General features: G+C 40.1%; 1 protein-coding gene across 1 annotated transcript in view; it reads right to left on the reverse strand.

The window, feature by feature from the left end:
* The window catches only part of wdr7 (WD repeat domain 7), a 98499-nt gene that overhangs the window by 67494 nt on the left and 8313 nt on the right, over positions 1-22692 (reverse strand). The window contains exons 10-18 of the mRNA XM_020601061.1: positions 17256-17403; positions 16739-16854; positions 16267-16399; positions 13205-13425; positions 12815-13010; positions 10317-10531; positions 6016-6249; positions 5493-5786; positions 3746-3942 (exon numbers count right to left, since the gene is read on the reverse strand). Of these exons, the coding sequence (XP_020456717.1) occupies positions 3746-3942; positions 5493-5786; positions 6016-6249; positions 10317-10531; positions 12815-13010; positions 13205-13425; positions 16267-16399; positions 16739-16854; positions 17256-17403 (1754 nt within the window). The remainder of the gene's footprint in view (positions 1-3745; positions 3943-5492; positions 5787-6015; positions 6250-10316; positions 10532-12814; positions 13011-13204; positions 13426-16266; positions 16400-16738; positions 16855-17255; positions 17404-22692) is intronic.

Raw genomic sequence — 22692 nt, forward strand, 5'->3', positions numbered from 1 at the left:
TGCTGAACCTAATGCGCCACATTCAGAGACCTCAAAATGCTGGCAGCAGGTCGTGCTTTACTAACAGATTTCTTTAGCACAAAACTGTTTTCACTGGCAGTGTTTCTTTGCTGTGCGTCGGTGAATGGAGAGTACAGCAAAAACGGTACAAGGGTACATGGTAACAAAATAAAAGCAAATAACTTTTTAGACTGAAGAACTACAGTTAGCTTTTGATTATGGCAGGTCACCAAACCTAATTTTACTGCTCAGACCTCATGAGTTTATGTGAATTATATTTGATATCAGACTTTATCAGTCTCAATAAATTCAGTAAGTGGCTTGCTGGTGCAGCTTATGATGTTATCTGACTGCTGCTTTTTATATCTGCATGTGTAATGTGTGCATTAACTGGTAAATGGGGCTTAAGGCTATTATCCTATTAAAATCTAAATCCATTCATTTTCACTTAGAAATTGTGTACTTAGACAACACAAATACATTTTTAAGGCAAATTTAATGAATTAAAATGAAACTGTTGGACATTCTCAAGTATTGTAGGTATTTACTGAAAAGTGAAAATCATTCTTTATGGGTCTTGCTTAAATTATGGGTATTTAGATGTGCCCTTCTTTACCTTCAATTTGAAACTGTCTTCATCTGCTCTGCAAACCCAGAGCAGCCAGCGTAAATGCTAACTAGAATATAATAGAAGAGGTACAAATACTTCAACATACCATATCTTCAATGATATACAATCAGCTTCAGACTACATTCAATTAAACACATTTTTTAAAACATCTGACTAGTGGGCAAACAGCTAAATCTCCAAACTGGCATGAAAAAGATGGATTTGGTATAGGATGTACAGTGTGAAGGCTGAATGAACTTAATATGACTCACTCGTGCAATGACTGAGGTTAAGAAAAAACAAAACCAAGAGCCAGGCAAACATAGAAGGCTTTTGTGTTTTTCATGTTCATTTTTGTCTAGGTTCTTTTCAAAATGGAAAGGCTTCTAGGACTCAAGCCCTCAGGCAAGAGCAGGAGGAGGAACTGCCGCTGTTGTTGCTGTGATGAAAAACTAAACACTAAAAGTTGTCAAACTCTAACCCATAGGGAGGAAGCATTTCTACTGTCATAAATGTAAGATGGGAAACATTAAATAGCCAAAAACCCAAACACCTTCAAATATTCACAACCGCTGGTGTGGAGTGTCAAGATGGAGATAGCCAGAGAGAAGATCCTTGTTTAAACTGTCAAAAGAAGTCTTTCATCTGTGGCTACACAATCATGTGCTCTGATTTAGACACACCACAGAAGAGGAGTTCTTTGTTTCTGAGAAAAAATAAGAAACAGCTTTCATTAACTGCTGTGGTGCTTTATTTCTGGCAGTCTAGATGTCATTTCCTCAAACACTTCATTTTTCCATCTTTCTGACTGTGGAAATCACAGCTGCATGAACAGAAAGATACGTCAGACTTGTTGGTGTTTTCGCTGTTTGCTTGCTATGAATGTAAGAAATGTGGATACCAACATGGTCGACTGAAGTACAAAATGACTGCCTAGGAGTACTGTCAATCATTGTCCTGAGAAGTTGAGTCAATAAAATGTTAAAGCAGCAACGGTCAGCAAACATACTTGATGCCTTACAAATTAATTCCTTTTGTGCTCAAAGACTTGAGACTTGACGTGAACTTGTCCTCAAGGACTTGGGATTAGACATACTTGTTTACAAGTGGTAAATGGGCTTGTATTTATGTAGTGCTTTTGTTGCATGCTCAAGCACACTCCAAGTGCTTTACAATATTTGCCTATTCACCCACAACACACACTTACAACAACGGCTGCAACGCTGCCAGACAGTCATTTGCACACACACGAACACTGACAGCGATGGCCACTGGGTACAACTTGGGTTGCAGTGTCTTACCCAAAAACACTTTAGCACCTGGACTGGAGAAGCTGTGGATCAAACCATCAACTCTACACTTAGGGAACTAACTGCTCTATCTGCCTCAAAAAAGACTTGAGCCTTTACATGGGGCTTATCTCAGTTGACTTGAGATGTAAAACTTGCCTTCATGGACTTGAGGCTTAACCTGGGATTTGTATCAATTAATGCAAGACGTTAAACCGCCCAGTAGTACCAAATGACCTCAGAGTGGCTTTGACTTGGGACCTGGCCTGGACTTAGCTTGACTAGGCCTTCTCTCAATTGACTTGAGACTTGACTTGGAATTGTCATCAAAGACTCAGACTGGCTTTTGCAACACTTGAGACTTGTCTTGATTGACTTTAAATTTGAATTGGACCAAGTACTTGAAACCTGATGTGGCTCAGCCTTGAGAGATTTTAGATTTGACTCGTGAGTGGCAGTGAGAAAAGTGGGGGCCTGATGTAAACCAGGTATTTGATACAAAAAAGAAAAACAACATTTGGACAGTATTAACTGTCTCTTAAGGGTCCTGGTAATCACTAGTGTTAGACAGGACTCTACAGAGGTACAGAGTTCCTATCAAATCTGTCTCACCTTGACCTTAGAAGATGTTTATAAAGCTTTCGGTGTATACAATTTACTTGCTGAAGGACCAAACTACAGGGCTATTTACTACAGGCTTGTTTAACTGTATTAGATGATTAAACACAAAGAAAACTAAATTATAAACTGAAACTGGTGAACAAAAATCAGAGGAGGATGGTAAAAACAAACCACCTCAGCACCTTTCTTCCCTACATACCTTCTGCTCTGTGTGTGTTTTTCTTTCTGACTCTTCCTTACTCGCCCTCCCTACAGGCTTGTTCTGTTCTCTGTTGCCAAAATGAAATGACTATTTGGTGTTAGAGCAGCAGGACCTCAACCTCTATGTTAAATCTTTCACAGCCATATAAGAGCTCAGACAGACTAAACAATTAGCTTCACACACACACACACACACAGACACACACACACACACACACACACACAGATCTGACAGTAGTTGAACTTTAGCTACTGGTATCATTGTATACGTGAACAGAGTGTCTGTTTCTGTGCTGAGCTTAAGTGTGTTCAACTACAGCACCTCTCAGGGGCGCCGCTAGCAGTTTTGGGCCCTATGAAAAATTTGAAGTTGGGCCCTCTACCTCACCCAAAGCTAGTCTCTGTGGGCCCTTAGAATTGTCCTAACTTCCCCCCCCTAACGGTGCCCGTGGCTCCTCTAATGGCAAAGCTGCTCAAAGAAAACAAGAAACAGGCTAATATTGCTAGCATGGTTGACAAACATGAAAATGGAAGATTACCCTACCAAAGTTTGCCGAATGCCACGCCGAAAGATGTCCCACTGAATCTCCACTGTCTGCATAAAATGCGACTACAAGGTATAAGCAACACTGACTGCACTTAGACTAGACAAGACTCTTCCCAAGCACATACATGCAGACCAAACCAGGTTTATTGGGAACAGACATGGTGCTGACAATGTACTGTACATTGGTTATTTGACATAACTGATGAATGGATGTTGCAGGGAATCATTATTTTTCCTTTTTCACTTATTATGATTGTTTAACATTATTGTTCTAAGTTCATCATTTTCCATATATCTAAGCATCATTCCATGTTAGCGTGTTCCATGTCGACCAGTTTCCTACTTCTACATTTAGAGAATACACTTTTTGGATGCCTTCCTTCTAAGTAAAACTACTAGTATATAAAAATATATACTATAATATAAAAAAGGTAGAAAAGCATATTCAGATGTTGTACATCTGCATATGGCTGTTACCTGGTCGGTGCTTTCTTCATGTGCTCTCCAACAAAGGTGGCATTGGTCATGCCCATTAAAGTGTTGGCCAGCGAGATGACAGACAGAAGGTGCTGAGTGGTGACAGCCCTAGACACGCCGTACGTCCCCTTCCCTACAATGTCCGACAGAGTCAGCCTCCGACCCGTCGCCTGGGACAACTGACGCAGCAAGGACTCCTGGGAAACAGAAGGAGACAAAGAGGAAATCTGTACCTATTTCACATTGTGTCAGGGACACGGGAAATACTGATGTGTGCTGTAGACAGGTCAACGTAGGCTATCAGACCTGCTCAGACACTGTTCTGTTCCATGTGTTTGTTGTCAAAATCCCATTTCACTGCTCTGTGATCATTCAGAAGAGGATTAAACTGAACATTCTTTTTGTATCTGTTCATTTCTTCTTTTCTCTACCAGTTTTAATATTTGATTATTAATTAAGTATTAAAAAAACAATTTTTCTAGGTGCTATACAAGATTAATACTTATATTAGAGATGTGGGAAAAATTGATTCCCAAAAGAATCCACTTACTATAGAATATAATCATTCTTCATTATGAAATTAATGCCTGACAGCATTTAATATTTAGGAAGGATACTATTGATTAATTTCATTTAATTAATTTCATTTTTAATGAATTAAATAATACTGCAGCTCTCTTTGTCTAACTAACATTCCAAAAACAAGTCAGGGAAACGTGGAAAGAAATAGATGCTCTGAGTTTGTCACACCACAGGAAGATGTGTTACTAACTACGCAGACAAATTTAAGATTAAAAATATTGCCAAGTGTATAAAATTAGCTTTACAAATCATAAAAAATAAGGAGTATTCTCTGCTCTGAAACGCTGGGGGTGCGTCGGGTGAAGACACTTTACATGTAACTGCGCCTAATCACGGAAATGTGCTGCCTGTGCAGAATTTCATTGTACAGGGATGCACGTTTCCTAACTGCGCATATGACAAATAAACACTTTGACCTTTGGCCTGTTTTCATCATGGATGTATTAAGAGAGACAATATAGGAAAGATGCTAATGCAGAGCAAAGGCATAGCCAGGCTGTAGTAGATGTAGAATCTCACGATAAAACAGGAGAACTGGTGCTTATGCGATAGGGATCTACAGGAGCATTTTGCTGCAGGGTGCGCTGTGTAGCCATTATTTCCCTCACCTCTCTCTCCCTCCATGAACTACAGTGGTTCAGACTTGCTCCAACACATTCACCCTTCATGTTCTCCTACTTTTGTTTAATACTGAAGCAGCAGCATAAATGTTATTTTTTCTAAAAAACAACTTCAACAACGTAACTTTTCGTCTGTGTTCAGTGTCATGAGCATCCCTAAAAACAAATTCAGGCATAGAGCTTCGTGCGCTATAGGATTTCTAACGTTACAGTGTCGGGGGGAGGCGCTATGTTAAGGATGGCTCCAGTGCATCGAGCCATGTTTTCCGTCCCACCCAAAAAATCCTAAAATCAAAAATGATAAAATGGTCTAACTCAACAATTCAGCACTACAAAGTTCTCAGTCTTTTCACACTTTAAGCAACTATTTTCTAACATTTATCATGTGTTTGGAAACAAATCACTGGTTTTGCTTTATCCACACTTTAAAAACAAAACAGTATTATTTAATTTCTAAATGAAAAAAGTAGGAAAATCTCTCATCTGAACAGCTGGAGCTGAATATGAATGAACAAACACAAATGAACAAGAACAGACAGGTGTACCTTGAAGGTGGGCAACATGAGGGACATGTGACCTCCTCTGGAAATCAAGCCAAACGAGATGGGGCAATGTGGTCTGAGCATGCCCAGTCGCTCCAGACAGATGCCATCCAGCTGTTGGTTGAGGCCCCAGGCATGCAGGCAGGACATGAAGAGTTTGGCCGTGTCCATCGTCAGATTGTACTCCAGCAGACTCAAAGACTTGGACTTTTCCTCACGCCTCCTCATCTCCTCCTCATCTTCCTCATCTTCATCCAGCAGGTGCTCCTTGATGGTCTCCTTCATCGTCTCCTTCACCTGGTTTGGACAGGAGACAATTTGGATAAAAATTCCAAAATAAAATGTTAAAAAGAGTAATACAAGAGTGACATAAAAAGTAAACAACAAAGAAAGAAATGAAGACAGACATAAAAGGTAAACAACAAAGAAAGAAATGAAGACAAAGATGTGTATATTAGCCAATATAAAACAAACTGATTTCAGTTGTTCAAGACTCTCCCTTCTTTTGCTTTTTGGTGCTGCTGACCTGTTTGAAGATCTTATTTGCCAGGAAGGACCCCCCTTTGTCGGCTCCTGCCTGGCTCTTCTGCAGCGTCTCTGGAGACACCAGTGTGGGGTTCGGTCTCTGAGCTTCCTCTGTCAGCAGCTGGATGATCACTGCCTCCACGTCAAAGAACAACACGTGCATGTCAGGGTCCGTCATGTTTGTCTTCATCGCCTGGACCACAAGGGCATTATGGGAGTATTTCGGTAGATTGCCCTGGAGAAGAGAGACAAACTTTAAAAACTAAAAATAAAAAGACTTAAAAGGAAACCGTGATGAATGTCTGTTCTTTAGAAACACATTTCTAAAAAGCAAATAACAGCATTGTTACTACTTCAGAGAATTGAATCAGGCATCCCTTGAAACACAAACTGTCATACACACAGATGCACAACAAACACACACACAAACACACCATCAGCTGTAACTGCCCTACATGCTGACATGCCATTCAATTTTAATTGCATTAGCAGAGACACCTGTATAGAGCTGTATGTGAAGCACTGCTGTTAGTTTACATGTTAATGACCTGATGACTGCAATCAGACCACCGTGATCCTGTTAGAGTCCAACTCTGAGGGAGGTAAGGAAAACAGAAGGAATGAGGGCAGGGGGTGATAACGGGAAGAATGGAGTGAGGAAATAAAGAGCAAAAAGGGGCCAAGCAATATTTCAGACTGTGTGTGTTTCATGAAAGATTTTTCATTTGCTGTTCTGAACTCTTGTAGCACTTTCCTTCTGCATGAGGGGCGATGTGGTCAGTTTGTTTCAAGCCAGGCAGATGTACAAGATCAATTAAAAATGCATGGTGTCTGCCCAGCATTTTACCTGTCCCAGTCTCTGTTGTGTTATGTTAATATACGTCTCATTTTACATAAGGAGATAAGTCTTAGCTTCACTTGGAAAACGTTCTTTTTTAAACCAACAGTCCAAAGTCCAAATATATTTAGTTCACAGTGGTATGAACCAGAAAAATAAAAGCCACAAATACTCACATTGGAGAAACTGGGACCAGAGAATGTTTTGTATTTTTGTTCAATTGATAAAAATGGATCAGCCAATAAATTGACTAATTCGTTTAGCACTAAAGTTCACACTGCAGACATACTGCTTTAGCATTTCAGAACCCAAGTACAGTCAAAATCCAGAGTGAGACACCCGATAACAGTTTCTGCTCTTGTCCTAATGTTTGTATTTGTATGTCAGGAAATGCTTGATTTAGGTGCTTTATCTATATTCTTGCTATCACTGTTGTTATTTAAACCACTGATGTTTCACTGTGTTGCGCTGTCTGGTTTTAGAAGCTCTGTTTTTAACCTTTTGTGCCAATAAAGCTTACTGAACAGAGCTAGATGTGACTGTGTGAGAGAGGCAGAGAACCAACAATAATTAGCTGCTGGAGACTCCAGACTGACCAAGACACAATGCACCTGCAGCTGGGACATATACACACACTCACACCAGCCCTCAGGGAAGACTTTCCTGTCAAAGCTGTGATGCTGTTTTTCTGTTTCACTCTCTGTGTTTGTGTGTAAATGAGGGTAAGTATATTTGTGCATGTGTCTAAGTATACATGTGTGTTAATGCATGTGTTCTGGAGTCGCACAATTCTGCCACATTGTTGGCCGGTCTCCTCTGTACAGGGGGTTTATTAATCTATTCAAAGAGAGTTTTGATTCCAAGTCAGAGCTTTTTCACAAAGACAGCCAATGGAAACCAGTGTCTGCACTATGATACACATGCCATGAAAGCTGTGCACTCTCCTCAGTGGACACTGTGAGCATAGTTTAAAGACGTTAGATGATTTGGGGATACAAGGGTTTTTAAACTGACAAAAGCACAATATTTGTGTCTAATTGCAATATTTTAGTGTGTGTGTGTGTGTGTGTGTGTGTGTGTTTCCAGTGTCTGTGTGTGTGTGTGTGTGTGTGTGTGTGTGTTGTTTTGGTGGATGAACACTGCCATCTAAAGGCTAACAGCCACATTACATTCATATACACGTGTTTTTGAAAGATTTTCTGACTGAATTGATATTAAATCTTTTCTTAGGCTGAATGAACACACTCAAAAACAAGGGGTAAATATTTGGTTTGATGTTAATCTGAATGTTTTGGGCTTTAAGAAAAAACATTTGTGAGATATCCTAAGTGAACTGAGCAGGAAATAAGGAGATTATGAACATTCACTCTGGCTTGTTCTGTGTCTATTGTGTTTTTGAAAAACTGACATCTTATCCACACACACACACGCGCGCACGCACGCACTGTCCTACAGCTCCTCAGAAGTAGGTCTAAAGGCCACTGTCCTGCAGGGCCCTTCTGGCAAAACACACACATACCTTTGTTTTCATTCCTCGTGGGGACTTTACACTGACTTACATTCATTTCTTGAGGACTTACCCTGACCTTTATAACCCTGACCTTAAACCAAGTCCTCTATTTGAATGCATTTACAGTAGGCCTACACTTTATCCCTTTAAACTTCCTATTTTTTCAGTCATTACTCCTTACTATCAACTGAGCAGCATTTTGCATATGAAATGAAAAGATGCCATATAAAAATAAACTGTCTACTTGTAGTCCTCGTTTTATGAGCTACATCAGAAACATGATGACTGATTTTTTTTATTAATCTAATTTTCATTACTGAAGTGGACAGTTTTTTTTAAATTAAGTTAGAGCAAAAAGCAGAGTGAGGAAAAATCTAAAATGTAAATAAACTCTGAGAACCTAAAATTATGCCTTGAAATATCATTTTCCTAAACTATCCGTCCAACCGTTAAATGACTGGAAACAATAAACTCATTATAATAAATTGATGCTGATTAATTTTCTTGATGACTAAAAGTTTTCAGCCCTATTTTTATTTATTTTTTTCCTTCATGACACCAACACATTCACAGATCAGCAGGTTAAACAAAAGTATCAAAGGACAAACTCAAAGTCAAGCATCGACTTCCTCACACACAACATGAGATGTCAACAGCAAACAAACATCAGCTGTACACACACACAGTTAAAGGCCTGCAGCTGGCTGGGTGTAATGTTGGGCTCACTAGCCTGACATTTCATAGCCATTATGTGTTATTACACAGCAGGGGAGTACTCAGACACTCACACACACACCAGGGACAGTGAGTGGTTTTGACCCATAATTTGAGTAGATATGAGAGAGAATGGCGCAGAGGTGGGAGGAAGAAAATAGAACAGTGATGTATTTCTGATGGAAAAGTGAGAAAAGACTGCAGCTGTTGTGTGTTGACCTTTTCAGAAAAGAGTTGTGATTATGGGCAGTTATGGCAGGAAAGACCCAAGAGACACCTACAATAAAACACACACGGGGAAAAGAAACAACACAAAGATTAGGTGGAAGGGCAGAGAAGGAAAAAGGACCAGCTGCACAGAGGAAGAGAAGGGATGCCGAGCTGAATGGATTCTAAGTCAAACTGCACCAAGAGCTGAGCTAAATCCTGTTGAAATGCTCAATTATATAGCGTTTGTTTTCTGTTTCCTCCATCAGGGTCGATCCGATCTGAGTCTGATAAGTGAACCAACCAACCTGACAAGCTGCTCCACATTAACAAATGTGGACTGAAGACTGAACTGATTTCAGTATAATATCAGTATAGTCTTGATTAACTATTAGGGACACTAGTCTGGTCCATTGTTACAGGAAAACTGACATTGGAATTCTCCTGACTTTTTCTGTACAGAAATATCACCTGATGGCAGTACAACAATTTTTTCCATTGTCTAGATGAGGAGAATCAGCTTCTAACAGCTTCTTAACATATCTTGGGAGACACTGTCTGTACAAGAGGAGGTAACAATGAATAAATTCTGCAGCAGTGTCTCACATTGTTTTAGCAGATTTTTCCTTTAAACCTTCAAGCTCTGGAAAAAAAAAAATGATGCACTTTTTTTTTTTTTTTTTTAACCTTTTTGCCAGATAGCTCATCCTTCGCTGGAGACACCGTTGGTCTCTCTCTCTCTCTCTCTCTCTCTCTCTCTCTCTCACACACACACACACACACACACACACACACACACACACTGGCTGTAGTGTTGACCTTGGCTCATCTCCAGCGGTGTTTTAATTGGCCTGTGACTTCAGCCAGCGGTCTGGCTGAGACATGTCTGGCCTTGTGTTTGTCTATTTAATGACTATACATTGTAAGGATTCCTTTCTATGATGGCTGCCATTTCAGTGTGGCCGTTCAGACAACTACAAACACATCTGATTTCCGATCTTGCAACCATAAACAGGGTCTTAGTTGTTCGTACCTTGTCGGCGTTGTCTGCAGCAAGCAGGTTGGTGGCAAGCGTCTGCAGTTTGTGCTGGGCCATGTTCTTCAGTGCTGCCAGACTGCGGCGAGTCATGGCCTGCTTCAGGTTCACAGCCGAGTGGCTCAGAGCGTCCACGGTGGCCGGAGCTAGCTCGTCACAGGCGTTCAGGATGTCCACTGCTGTTATACCCATCACACAACGGTCCAAGGCTCCTGCAAACACAAACCAATAAAAGAAATCCTGCCTTACACCAATGAAACAGGCATACCTTGTACCAATTAATGAAACTCCGGTACAGAAATGTGTTTACTTGCTATGTACATGTATATAGCAGATATATACAGTATATAGCATAGTGTACCAGGATACGCAGAGGGCAAATCGAGTGTAGTTTTATCTGTCTCCCTCTAGCTATGCTTGCTCTCTCTATCCCACACTTGCTCTCCATTTCTACCAGTCTTTCTCTTCTTGGTCTTAAACTTTTTTTATATCAATCTCCCAGTATCTCTGGCACACCATCCCCCATTCAGCTGGTCTCAACACTCAGTATCATCTATTGTCTCTTGAATATGATTCAGGTCACAGATAGAGTTGACAGAAAGAGAGAAAGCTTTAGAGAGACATCATTAGCTGCACACTGAGCTGACATCAGTATTGGTTCTGGTATTGAGTGAGAGGAGAAGTGGCACCATTATACCTGTGTGTATGTGTGTGTGATGAAGGGCCTGTGAGCAATGGCCTTATTATATGTCCAAGGCCTGAGTGCGCATGCACACACGCACACACACACACACACACACACACACACACACTCCTTAATTTCACACTTAGCTACCCTGCAATCTCCCAGCACTACAGCTCATTCAGGCCACCAAACACATGCGCACACACACACACACACCTGGACTCTTCAGTGGATAGTTATCATTTCAGTTCTGTACCAGAAACAAATTCATTGTGTGTGTAACATAGTTGGCCAAATAAAGGTGATAGTTATCATTCAAGCAATGTTACCTCTATGCTGTGCAACATACATGTTTACTACAGACGTACTGTATAAACCAAAGCACAAGATAAATACTGACCTTTACAATTAACCATTACCAGTTATCCTCTGGGGACCATGAATATCTGTACAATAAAGTGAGCAATATTCAGTTGAGACCAGTCAACAGACTGTCAATGCCATTCCTTGATCCATGTTGCTAGCACGGCTAAAAAACATGAACGCCAGGCCTCGATCTAAATTTCATGGTTTGGATGTGACAGTGCTGTGGAAAAAAATACCATCAGCCGAAAATAATCAGTAGCTTATACAAAACAAGCTTGCAATTCATAGTTCATACATTGTAATCTGATGAAACAATTGCCTGACAAAAATTTAAAACAAATGAAATAGTTAAAGTGGAATTTTGGTCAAGAAACATTCTGCAGTTCCCAGCTGAGAAGAGATCAGATGAGATGAATTAAAGTCAAACTGCATGCGGCACATGCTTGTAGATTTTCCTGGGAGTTTTTAAAAATCAAATTAAAATTTAATTCAACTTTATTGTTAGGACAACAGATGACATATATAAAAGTTTTTTAAATTATGCCCTTTAACTCAATAGAATTTCATTAATTTAAACATGCAGCAGGCTGAACATGATCTTCAGGGAAATATTTCTGATCAAAAGTAATTAAAAAAGTCAAAATCCTGACATACAAGTATATTCAAGTGTTACAGCAGGCACAACAACTTCTTGTTTACTTCCATCAACCTGGATTACTCTGTCGCATGGACTGCTGGACACAGTTTGTGAATATAGATTTTGGTTTCTACACAGGCACAGTACTACACAACACACAGCGTTTCAGAGCAGAGAATACTCCTTATTCTTTAGACTTTAGAAAGAACCATTCTCAACAATTGTGGCACCTTAACTCTATTTATGGAGACAGATTTAGTAGACCTAACAGTGCTTTAGAAGCATTAGAGAATGAACATCAGTGGGCAAAGAGAGCCCTTTAAAAAGATAAAAGAAAGAGAGCGCATAACTAACTAGGTGTAGGGAGCAGTAGTGAATCTTTTGGAATTCATACTGATTTTAATGTTGATGCATATTTTGTATTCTGTATCACCACATCCAGAATATTACTTGGATCCAGATCAGCCTTCGGCAGTGTGTGACAGAACGTATTGTGTAATTTTTGTCCAAGTATTGTAGGCAGAAACACAAAATATTGAAATTGGCCCTATTTCACAATGGCGAAGAATCCTTTAAAAAAAATTATAGACTATTATTGATAGACTGGCGACCTGTCCAGGGCGTACCCCGCCTCTCGCCCAGTGTCATCTGGGATAGGCTCCACCCCCCCGTGTCCCTCTTCAGGATAAGCATTATAGCTAATAGATGGATGGATAGATATAGCATCGGCAGCAGCGCTTTCATGATAGATGATCACCTCGTGCCAAAAAAGAGGGCCTGTCCCCTACCTTGTCAACCACTTCTCACCTGTATCCATCTGCCAGACGTAGACAGAGCCATCAGAGCATCCCACCACCAGGTAGTCATCTGCAGGACGCCACTTGATGACCTGGATGGGGAAGAGGTGTCGCGACGCCAGCATGATGCACTTCCTCTCCCTGAGACTGAGCAGGCCAACAGAGTGGTCGCTGGCCACTGAGCAGATGCAGTGCTGCACTCGAGTCTGCAGAGGAAACACAGCAGGTATCAGTGATCCAAACAAGTGCACCTGAGTGCACAGCAGAAGATTGTGGGCAGGTTAGTTGTATTTTAAGAGCCCTTTGTCTAGCAGGTTGCCTTGTTTGTTATGGGAAAAAAGGAACGTGGAAAGGAAAACACAGCAGAAACCAACACAGAGGTACATTTCAGAGGTCTTACGCTGCAGTTTTCAGGTGGAACAATGAGCTGAGTGAGCTCTCCTCCATGGACACAGAAGATGTGTTTCATCTCTCCAGTAAAAATGTCCCAGACAATGACAGAGAAGTCCACTCCTCCGGACACCAGTGAGCGCTGGTCATAGCGGGGAGAGATCTGGTATGGATACATGATGCACGTCACCTTGTTCCGGTGACCTCGCAGGGTACGATGGGGAGGCCAGCCTGCAGGACAAAAAGACACAGCGCTCAGAATGGACTAAGACATGAGAAAGACACTGGGAGTGGATGGTGAGATGAACCTGAGCAGCAGTAGCACAGTAACTCTGCTGCCAGAAGATTTCGTTGTTTTTCTTTTAGTATTTTGTGTTTTTGGTTTGAAAGAAGTTAACTGAGATTATTAGGATATTTTGTTCAAAAAAATGTTTTATATCTGGCTGAACAATAAGGTTTGGCCTGATATCTTGATATTCAGGAGGGACTTCACATTATTTTCTTATTTACCTAAGGTTCCAGACTTCTCTTTTTTTTTTTTTTAAATACTCATCATTATTGCTGTATTTCCATTAATACAGAAAATCTTGAGGAAAAGGCCCCTCTCCATTAGACTGCAGTCTAGCATGCATGTAGAGATGCCTCAGACCAACCTCTCATAACACCCTAATCAACTACTCTTTTAACATTTACTTGATGCAAGTATACATTGATGTACAAATGTTGTAGGCACTTCTGATGTTTAGATTCTTATTGAGGCAGCTGTGGCTTAGGAGGAAGCACGGGTCATCTCCTAAGCAGAGGGTAGGTGGTTCGTTTATGCGGTTCCTTGAGTAAGACACTGAATCCTAGTTGCTCCTGGTGATATCACTGGTGTGTGAATGCTTGTGTTTTACTTGTGTGTGCTAATGGGAAATAGTGTAAAGAATTTTGAATGTGTATCAATGCGTAGAAAATCACTATATAAGACCATTTTCCATTATTCACAGTTCTATTAAGGAGGCATCTGACTGGTCATAAATTCGCTCTATAGCATTACAATGAGCCCAAACACACAGCCAGAGTCATAAAGATCTATGTGCAGAAATTAGATGAACAAGGTGTCCTGCATCAGAGGGTCTGATCTCATCATCACAGAGTGTGGGATTACATGAAGAAGAGAGAGAAGACACTGGCACAGCCTAAATCCACAGATTTAGTATCAGCAGTAAAGTCCTACAAGTTCCTGGGCTCCACTATCTCCCAGGACCTGAAGTGGACGTCCAACATCAGGACCATCACCAAGAAGGCACAGCAGAGGATGTACTTCCTGCGCCAGCTCAGGCCATGTGTGTGTATGTTGTATACGTGGTGTGTAACTAAAACATACATTCAGACATAATTCTTACACAAGATTAATACAAGAAAACAATTGGTGTCAAGGTACACTTTTCAGAATCATCATTATCTTCTAACCTTGAAGCAGAGCACACATGAGCAGACTTTGAATCTTACTAAACTGCATTACTAACACACATTAAAGTCTAATAATTATCTGACTAATTTATTAATTTCGAACATAACCAATGACCGTATGATTGGACAATAACCCTCAGTGTAATACCTGTGTATATATACCTTGTACAGATTATACAGACTTGTACAGGTCTCTAGTACTCTGTTTAAAGTATTCTATTTTTATCCCTAATTATCTCATTTCAATGAACATTCCTTTGTTGTCTGCATTGTTTACTGTCTGTTTATACTGCTTTTTCTGCATTGTTTGCACTGTTTGTTGATGTTAATACTGCTATTTTGTTATATTACACAGCCTTATGCTGGTTTACTGTTTGCACATTGAAAGCCGATGTACCTGAGTCAAATTCCTCATGTGTCCATCACACCTGGCCAATAAACTGATTCTGAACTATAGCAGGTTCACCAAGATGCTGGAACAACCTAAATACCAAGTGCTTAAAAACTGTGAGCAAGTGTACCAAGGAGAACTGATGTTGTTTTAACGTGACACCAAACACTAATTTGATTTAGTTTTTTCTTTTTTATTACACTTTGTCTGAAGTCAATTGATAAATAAAAGTTCAACCTGCCCCAGGAGCTGCTGATACAGTTCTACAAAGGAATCATTGCGTCTGTTCTCTGCTCATCCATCACTGTCTGGTTTGGCTCAGTAATCAAACAGGACAGGAACAGACAACAAACAGTCAGGACCGCAGAAAGAATCATCGGTACCAGCCTGCCCTCCATAGAGGACCTGCACATCTCACGGGTCAAAAGGAGGGCAGAGAAGATTTTTGTAGATACCTCACACCCTGGACACAAATTGTTTGAACTCCTCCATTCTGGATGGCGCTACAGGTCACTATGTGCCAAAACAACCAGACAGAAGGACAGTTTCTTGCCCCATGGCCATCACACTGATGAACAACTAATCCATGTACATCTGTATAACACAGCAAACACCCTCAGTATGATAATTTGTAAATATAATCACTGTACATTCTTGTCTGAAAGTGCTTCTTTCACACTGTATGTATGTACATACATTTATGAATAAATTGTTTTTGTCTCTTCTTCTTTTTTATAATAATAATAATAATAATCACTTTTATTTGGCCAAGTATGTTACACACAAGGAATTTATTTCTGGTACAGAACCGAGGCAGCCATCTGCGGTGCCAACTCACACCGATGGCTCTAACCATCGGGGGCAACTTGCGGGTTCAGTGTCTTGCCCAAGGACACTTCGACATGTGGACTGTAGGCACCGTGATTCGAACCTCCAACCCTCTGGTTGGTGGACAACTGCTCTACCTACTGTTGTTCAGTGGGTAGAGCAGTCATCCACCAACCAACCAGTTTTTTTTCTTATTTAAACGCACATAGTGTATTTATCTTGTTGGCTTATGAAAATGCATTGAGAGCCACTGTACAAGAGTCAAATTACTTGTATGTTCAACATACTATACTTGGCAAATAAAGCAGATTCTGATTCTGAAAAGGTTTTGATGATGAGCAAGCTTCTATTTTCTCAACCCTGGATATTCCTCCCTCCTTGTGTTCATCCTCCCTCACCTCTGCGCAGCATGTGCTCCCCCTGCAGCAGCTGGACAATAGCGGTCTGAGTGGCAGGTACCAGTATAATGCTGCCATCTTCTCTTCCGCACACCAGTCGACCCTGAGAGGGGATGTACACACTGGCTGTCACCTGAGGGAGGAAAAGATACAACATCAACTAAACAATAATGGCACTAAGAATGTTTTACAAAGCAGCCATTTTGAATTCTCAGAATAGGAAATTGTGCTCTAAAGGAAAATGTTAATTCATCTCAAGTGAGGCTGAGTAACAGTTTTCCATCTAGCTGGTTTAGTAGGCCGCAGCAGGGAACCACATGGGATAAAATGTGACCTGATGATTTAGCTTAACTTGATTCTAGTGCCTATTTTCATTTTTGAAATTATAAATGTGTAACTGAACACTTCAAACACCTCATTTTAGTCAAGGACTAAAAACAAAAGTGTTACAGTACATGATCTGGGTTCAGACCTTGATGGGTTCATCTTTCCCAGGCAGGACACTGAGTTGGTCAATGATCCCTGCAGACACAGGCGTCAACTTATCAAACGCCTCCTGGAGACTGATGGTGGATGACACCTGCAGCTCTGCAGAGAGAAAAAGATAGTCAAAGCCACAGTCAAGGAGGCAAAGCCTTTAGCTATCAAGCTCCTCTCCTGTGGAACCAGCTCCCAGTCTCAGTTTGGGAGGTAGACACCCTCTCTACCTTTAAGATTAGACTTAAGATTTTCCTCTTTGATAAAGCTTTTAGTTAGGGCTGGATCAGGTGACCCTGAGCTCCTCTCCTCAAAGAACAAGCAGTTTGTCAGTATTCTTCTTACTCTGCTGAACTTAAATAGTTGAATATTTTTATCTAACTAGCTTTTGGGGAGTTTATTTCCACTTGCAAACTAGCATTTCTGAGGGGAAATGTAACTTTACAATATCACTCTTCAGCTGTATGTGGACTCTGTGTTTTTACAATTCATCAAGACCAACCAAAACTTACCGGCAGCAGTCGACAGTGGTTGCAGAGGCGCAGTATCTGGGATGCTCCACAGGGATAGTCTACCTGCTGAGTCTCCTTGAATCAGCAGCTTATAGAAGGGCTCCCGCCGGCCAAAAAAGAACCGAGTCACAGGAGGACAGATCAGGAGCTGAAGGAGAGTGGGGGAAAATTGATGCTTTAACAACTGAAAGCCTGAAGCCCAAAATTTATCCGAGGGCTCATATTTTCTTTAGGGACTATAGTATTTTTCCCCAAATGAATATTCTACCAAACTGGAAAACAGATGAAAAGTCAACAACAACTGGACATTTATTAGTTTAATTTATTTCATGTCACATTGGCTCTATATCTGTGGGCCACGTGAAGGTGAAATGTTTGGTTTTGCTCTCAGGTTGTCTTCAGATACTAAGCAACAACACACAGCAAACTGCAGAAAAACAGAACCAAACACTACCTTCACGTGGACCCGACTTCTTTACAGGCTGCTAAACATGTAGACCCCATTTAATAGCAAATACTGACTGATTCTAACATACTGTTTGAGCTTTTACTGGGGCTTTCATTCATTTAAGGAGTGCACCAATATCTTACCATAAAGTGCAATGATGAAATAATACTAAAGCCACTGTATAAGGGTTCTGATCACACCTTAACTGCTGCTCCACCTGTAAGAATGCATGCCAGTGCAGCACAGTGGAGGACAGGTGGAGTTAAAACTACAGGTACATATAGTATGACAGTCATGTGAATAAAGGTAGCAAATTATCATTATGGCTAACTATCCTCCCAGGTGCTCATACAAAATAATACCATGTCATTATTTAAACTCAGCCTTCAGAGCTTCAACGCAAACATGTTTCTTAACCATATAAACTTCACTGGTCGCATGGCAATCCTATTTGTTCCCACCAGTGCCTCCAGGAGGAGCAGACCAGTTATCTTTTACAGTGGCTACTACAGTCCATTAACAGGTGAGTTTCCCTGTGGTTTAGCTCTGCAGGACAGTGAGGTGTAATATCTGTCCACTGAAGCAAATCATGGACAAAATCAAGAGTTATAGACATGGACACTTGTGTCAAATCTATCACTCTGGATACATGAGAGCCTGACAGGTTTAAACAAAGAGATGGGAAACTCACCAAGGGTCCACTGTTACAGCAGGACCAAGTTAAAGATGAGGTCAGTTTTGTCAAGCATCACAGAGACCTAGGCTGATTTTTGGCTGGTTAAACATGGTACTGGTCATGACAACAGGAGGACAACTTCACACCTTATGGTAACAGTTTTACAAGGCTTCCTGCCAAAGTGGTCAGCAGAGTCCTGCTTCAAATCTCTGAGCCTAACCAGAAGCCTGACGTACCTCACCTTTTTGATCCTGGACATCTTCATCATGACATATCCTAGAGAACATAACTACTGCTGGAGCTATAACATTTCAACACTGTAAAAGGTGTAAAAGGCGACATGATCGGAATAATGTATGAGATGGGGGGAAGGCAGTATAGCTTTTTGCCATAAAAGGAACAATCCACCCTAAAACAGAATTAGCTATCCCCAAACTGTAAATTGTGCTCAACGGTTACTAGAGGTTGCAAACATGGTTACTCAAAAAGAGGAGTAACAAAGAGTAAAGTTAAATACATCTTTGCTCTAGGGACAAAAAAAAAAGTCTAAGAAATAAAGTCATTCAAAAATGCGTACAACTTTAACATACAAGCCGGTGTTGTGTTAGTATGATAATGGATATTGACATGCGCCAAAAAATTAATTAAACAAAAAAATAGATTTGTTCCCTAGTTAAAAATTTACACAACAGTTACATACACTTTACAGTTGTATGCAGAGGTTTGGCCACACCTGGGCAAGTTACAACATTTTGTTGATTTCTGAAGTGAACAGAAGCAAATACAGCCACTGCAGCCATCAGACCTTCTAAATAAGCCTTTCTTTCAGATAAACTGCACATCTGAAGGAACTTAATAAAACATAATGTAGAGTCACTGCTACATGTTCATCTTTTGTATCCACTGTTCTCCACCCAGTTTGAGGATGAGTTTCTAGAACTAAATTAGAGAACTGCTCAAGATGAGGTCCGCAGGTGATGCAACGTGCGGAATCAGCTGAAAAGCCACCGAAAGGGCCCGACCACTACCAACAGTGCAGGACACACTGAGCGACAGATGTCTACTGATGGCCTGACGTTGTTCAACGGCCCACCATCAGCTTGGTGTCACAGGCCTTAGGCTGCATAATGAGAACGCTGTGTATATATTCATATATAGGCCTACATACACATAGGACAAAGGTACCTACTAAATACAGAAAAACTAATTTGTCTATCACTACTGTGATGGATCATCACAATGATAGTGATGGACAAGATGAAAGCTACTGAACCTGTGGGTGTGTAAGAAGGATGGGCTGCTGTCACCACGGCAACTACAACATTTAAACAGGTACCGCAGGAGGGAATGGCTGAGGTGTCCAGTGAGTACCACGACTGGTTGGTTTAGCTCATCTGAATGCTGTGGATAGTCTGATAAGCTGTGCAAAGTGCCACCAAATGTTGTTGCTTTTTTTTGGACACACAATCACTCATAAACAAACAAACCACATCTTGATATAAGATGTGAACACATCAGTGAGTGTTCTGTTTTGAAGAGACAGCACTCAAGAGACAGAGACAGAACATCAGTGATGACTTTCAAGTATTTGTTGTGTATCAAATGGGTGGGGTTGTCCTCTCATTCATCAAGTTATGTGAGCCTTCCTGTAAATCCTCAAATACAAGCAAATCATTATTCAAATAAGTGACAAACAAAAAAGCTATTAACTTAGAAGTTGTCATTAATTTTAAAGGGGAGGGGGTAACTTAGCAACTAGAGACACTTCTTACTATAACATGATTAAATATAATAAGAAATGGGAAACTAAGCAATAAAAGCAGCTTCCTCATATAAGCCTGTGTCAGATAAAGTCTTGGTTCTCTTTATAACTGAGATTAGAAGTTTATAGGAGTTAAAGATTAATTACTGAGAATAACTCGTGTGGCCCACGAACATCATGTCTTCGAGAAAAAGTGAGTGATATTTAACTGCAGGTAGTTCAGATAGGAAAACCTCACCCACCCGAGATCCCAACAAGGATGAAGCAAACACACATAAAAAAAAATCTTTGTGCTAAGAGCTATTAAACCAAGTCTGATGGCCAGAATCACTATTTCCTCTTGTTCTATCTGCATCCAATGCAATTTACAACACAATTCAAACATAGCTAGCAAAATATGTACAAGTTGCATGCCTAATATATACCTGATATTGGGCCTTACTTGTTTTTATATGCATAAAATATGAATGAACTTCACTGTTGGTGACTTTTCTTTATGTGAATCTTGCCACATCAGCATATTTACTGCAGTTCAACTCTTGTTTTTCTAAAATATCTATCTACAATGTAAGCACTAATCTTCCTGCGATAGGATAGGCAGCCAAATGTATTCCAAAATATTATAGTATTTCTTGCACTTCATGTTGTGTATCTTTGGTTTGTTATCATCTCGGGAACTCAGCAGGTCATGATTTTGATTAAAGAGCAGCTTGGGGACTTTGCATGCATCTTCATCAGTATGAAGACAGATGAGGAGGGTGATGGTGCTTTTGAAGGAGGACATTTGTTTTAGTGGGAAAAGAGCATGAAACCAGCCAAACCAGAATGAGTTCAGTCTGTCAGTCAGGAAAGAGGGAAAACAAAGAGCAGTGCAAACAAAACAGACAGTTCACCTTCAATGTAATCGACTCAGTGGCTCACACTTTGTGAAGGTAAACTGAACCTTCAGACTCATTTTCAAACACCTATAATCTCTCCTGCATTAGGTATCTGCTTTCTGATTTTTATTTGTTTTTACCAGACTAATATTACCAGTTATTTTTTTCTACTAATTATAGTGCTCCCCAAGGGCCTATTCTTGGCCCACTGTTGTTTTTAGTATATGTTGTACATGCTCAGTGAAGTTACAGAGACAGTATATTCTCTCCACATCAGGGCTTCCCGCAGTATTTTACAAGGGATGCTGCTTCATTTGAAATGAAGAACACCTTTGCTAATTTCAGAAGAAATTATTACATTTATATGAAATATAATAAAATTATGTATGAAATATATAAAATTATGAAGCTTTGGGGAAACTGAGCAGTGGTGCTACATCAAGGCCACATATTTAATGACTGTGTAAAGAGTCATTTACTAACTACTATACATTGATAATAAAATGAGATCCTGTATGTGCAACCTGTGTCACAGGTGATTCACAGAAGCACAATGCATTGTCATAAACAATGAAAACATTGTGCCTATTAAGCTGGGAAAAGCAGAAATGCACAGTCCACTCAGTAACTGGCGACCGCCGTATGAGGGAGAACACTGACTGCTGCACTGGAGGTCAGACACCAGGCTGAAGTAAGTTTCATAATCACCAGCTGGACACGTGTTTTAGCCAATAAAGTAATAACTATCAAGTTAGTTTAGGGTGTGTTTTGACCACCTAAGGATATCTGATGCTTTCACTAATGACACTATTTATTATTATTCTTGTTTTAAGTGTAAGTGTAAATATGTGCCAGATCTGGCAACTTCTGATCGTAATTTAATTTCTTCTCCTCCTTTTAGGTTTGTTGACTTTTCTGTTTCTCATGGAAACAATAGTGAAAATTAAGCAAAAGAGATGTGCAAACCTTTGAAATTGGTTGATATGACTTCTTAATACTTCACTTTTGCTAAAAGATAAACGTCATTCACACTTTTAAATGCCACTTCTATGCTAAATTTAAAAAAAAAAATTCTATAATGTTATTTTAGAGTAGAAATTTATAGCTCAAGTTCCCTCTAAGCCCATCTGATTTACAGGCAAGAGAGAGTCAACGCATAATAGTTGAACTACATTTTAGAATGTAAATGATGCAGCTATTGATTCATAACTTTTGCATAATACTTTTAACTGTGCAAATATAAATTCTCAGCTTCTCAGTTATTCTTCTTTTTGCATAAATGCATTTATTCCACATTTAAAACTAACTAGGCATTCAAAATTCACCCATTTGTTTGGTTTTCTCAAGATCACCAAGTTATAGAGCTTTAGACAGGATAGACATATACAACATGAGACATACAATACCTTGTCACAGTACAAGGTTAGTGTGAGCCACTGTGTGGATGTCAGTGTTTTCACTGTTGTTCTGACAGTTTGCTCATCTCACCTAGCGGTCGCTTTCTGACTGAGCTGCAAAGTCAGACTTCAGAAAAACTTTTGTCTGATAAGTTGGGCATAAACCCTCCTCTGACCTAAACTCTTTAAAAAGATGAATCAACAGGTAATGAAATTCCCAGCATGATTATGTCATTTTAAAACATCATCCATTTTGGGTTTATGTTTGTCTTCTGG

The sequence above is a fragment of the Monopterus albus genome, unplaced genomic scaffold, assembly GCF_001952655.1.
Source record: "Monopterus albus unplaced genomic scaffold, M_albus_1.0 scaffold50.1, whole genome shotgun sequence".
Taxonomy (NCBI): Eukaryota; Metazoa; Chordata; class Actinopteri; order Synbranchiformes; family Synbranchidae; genus Monopterus; species Monopterus albus.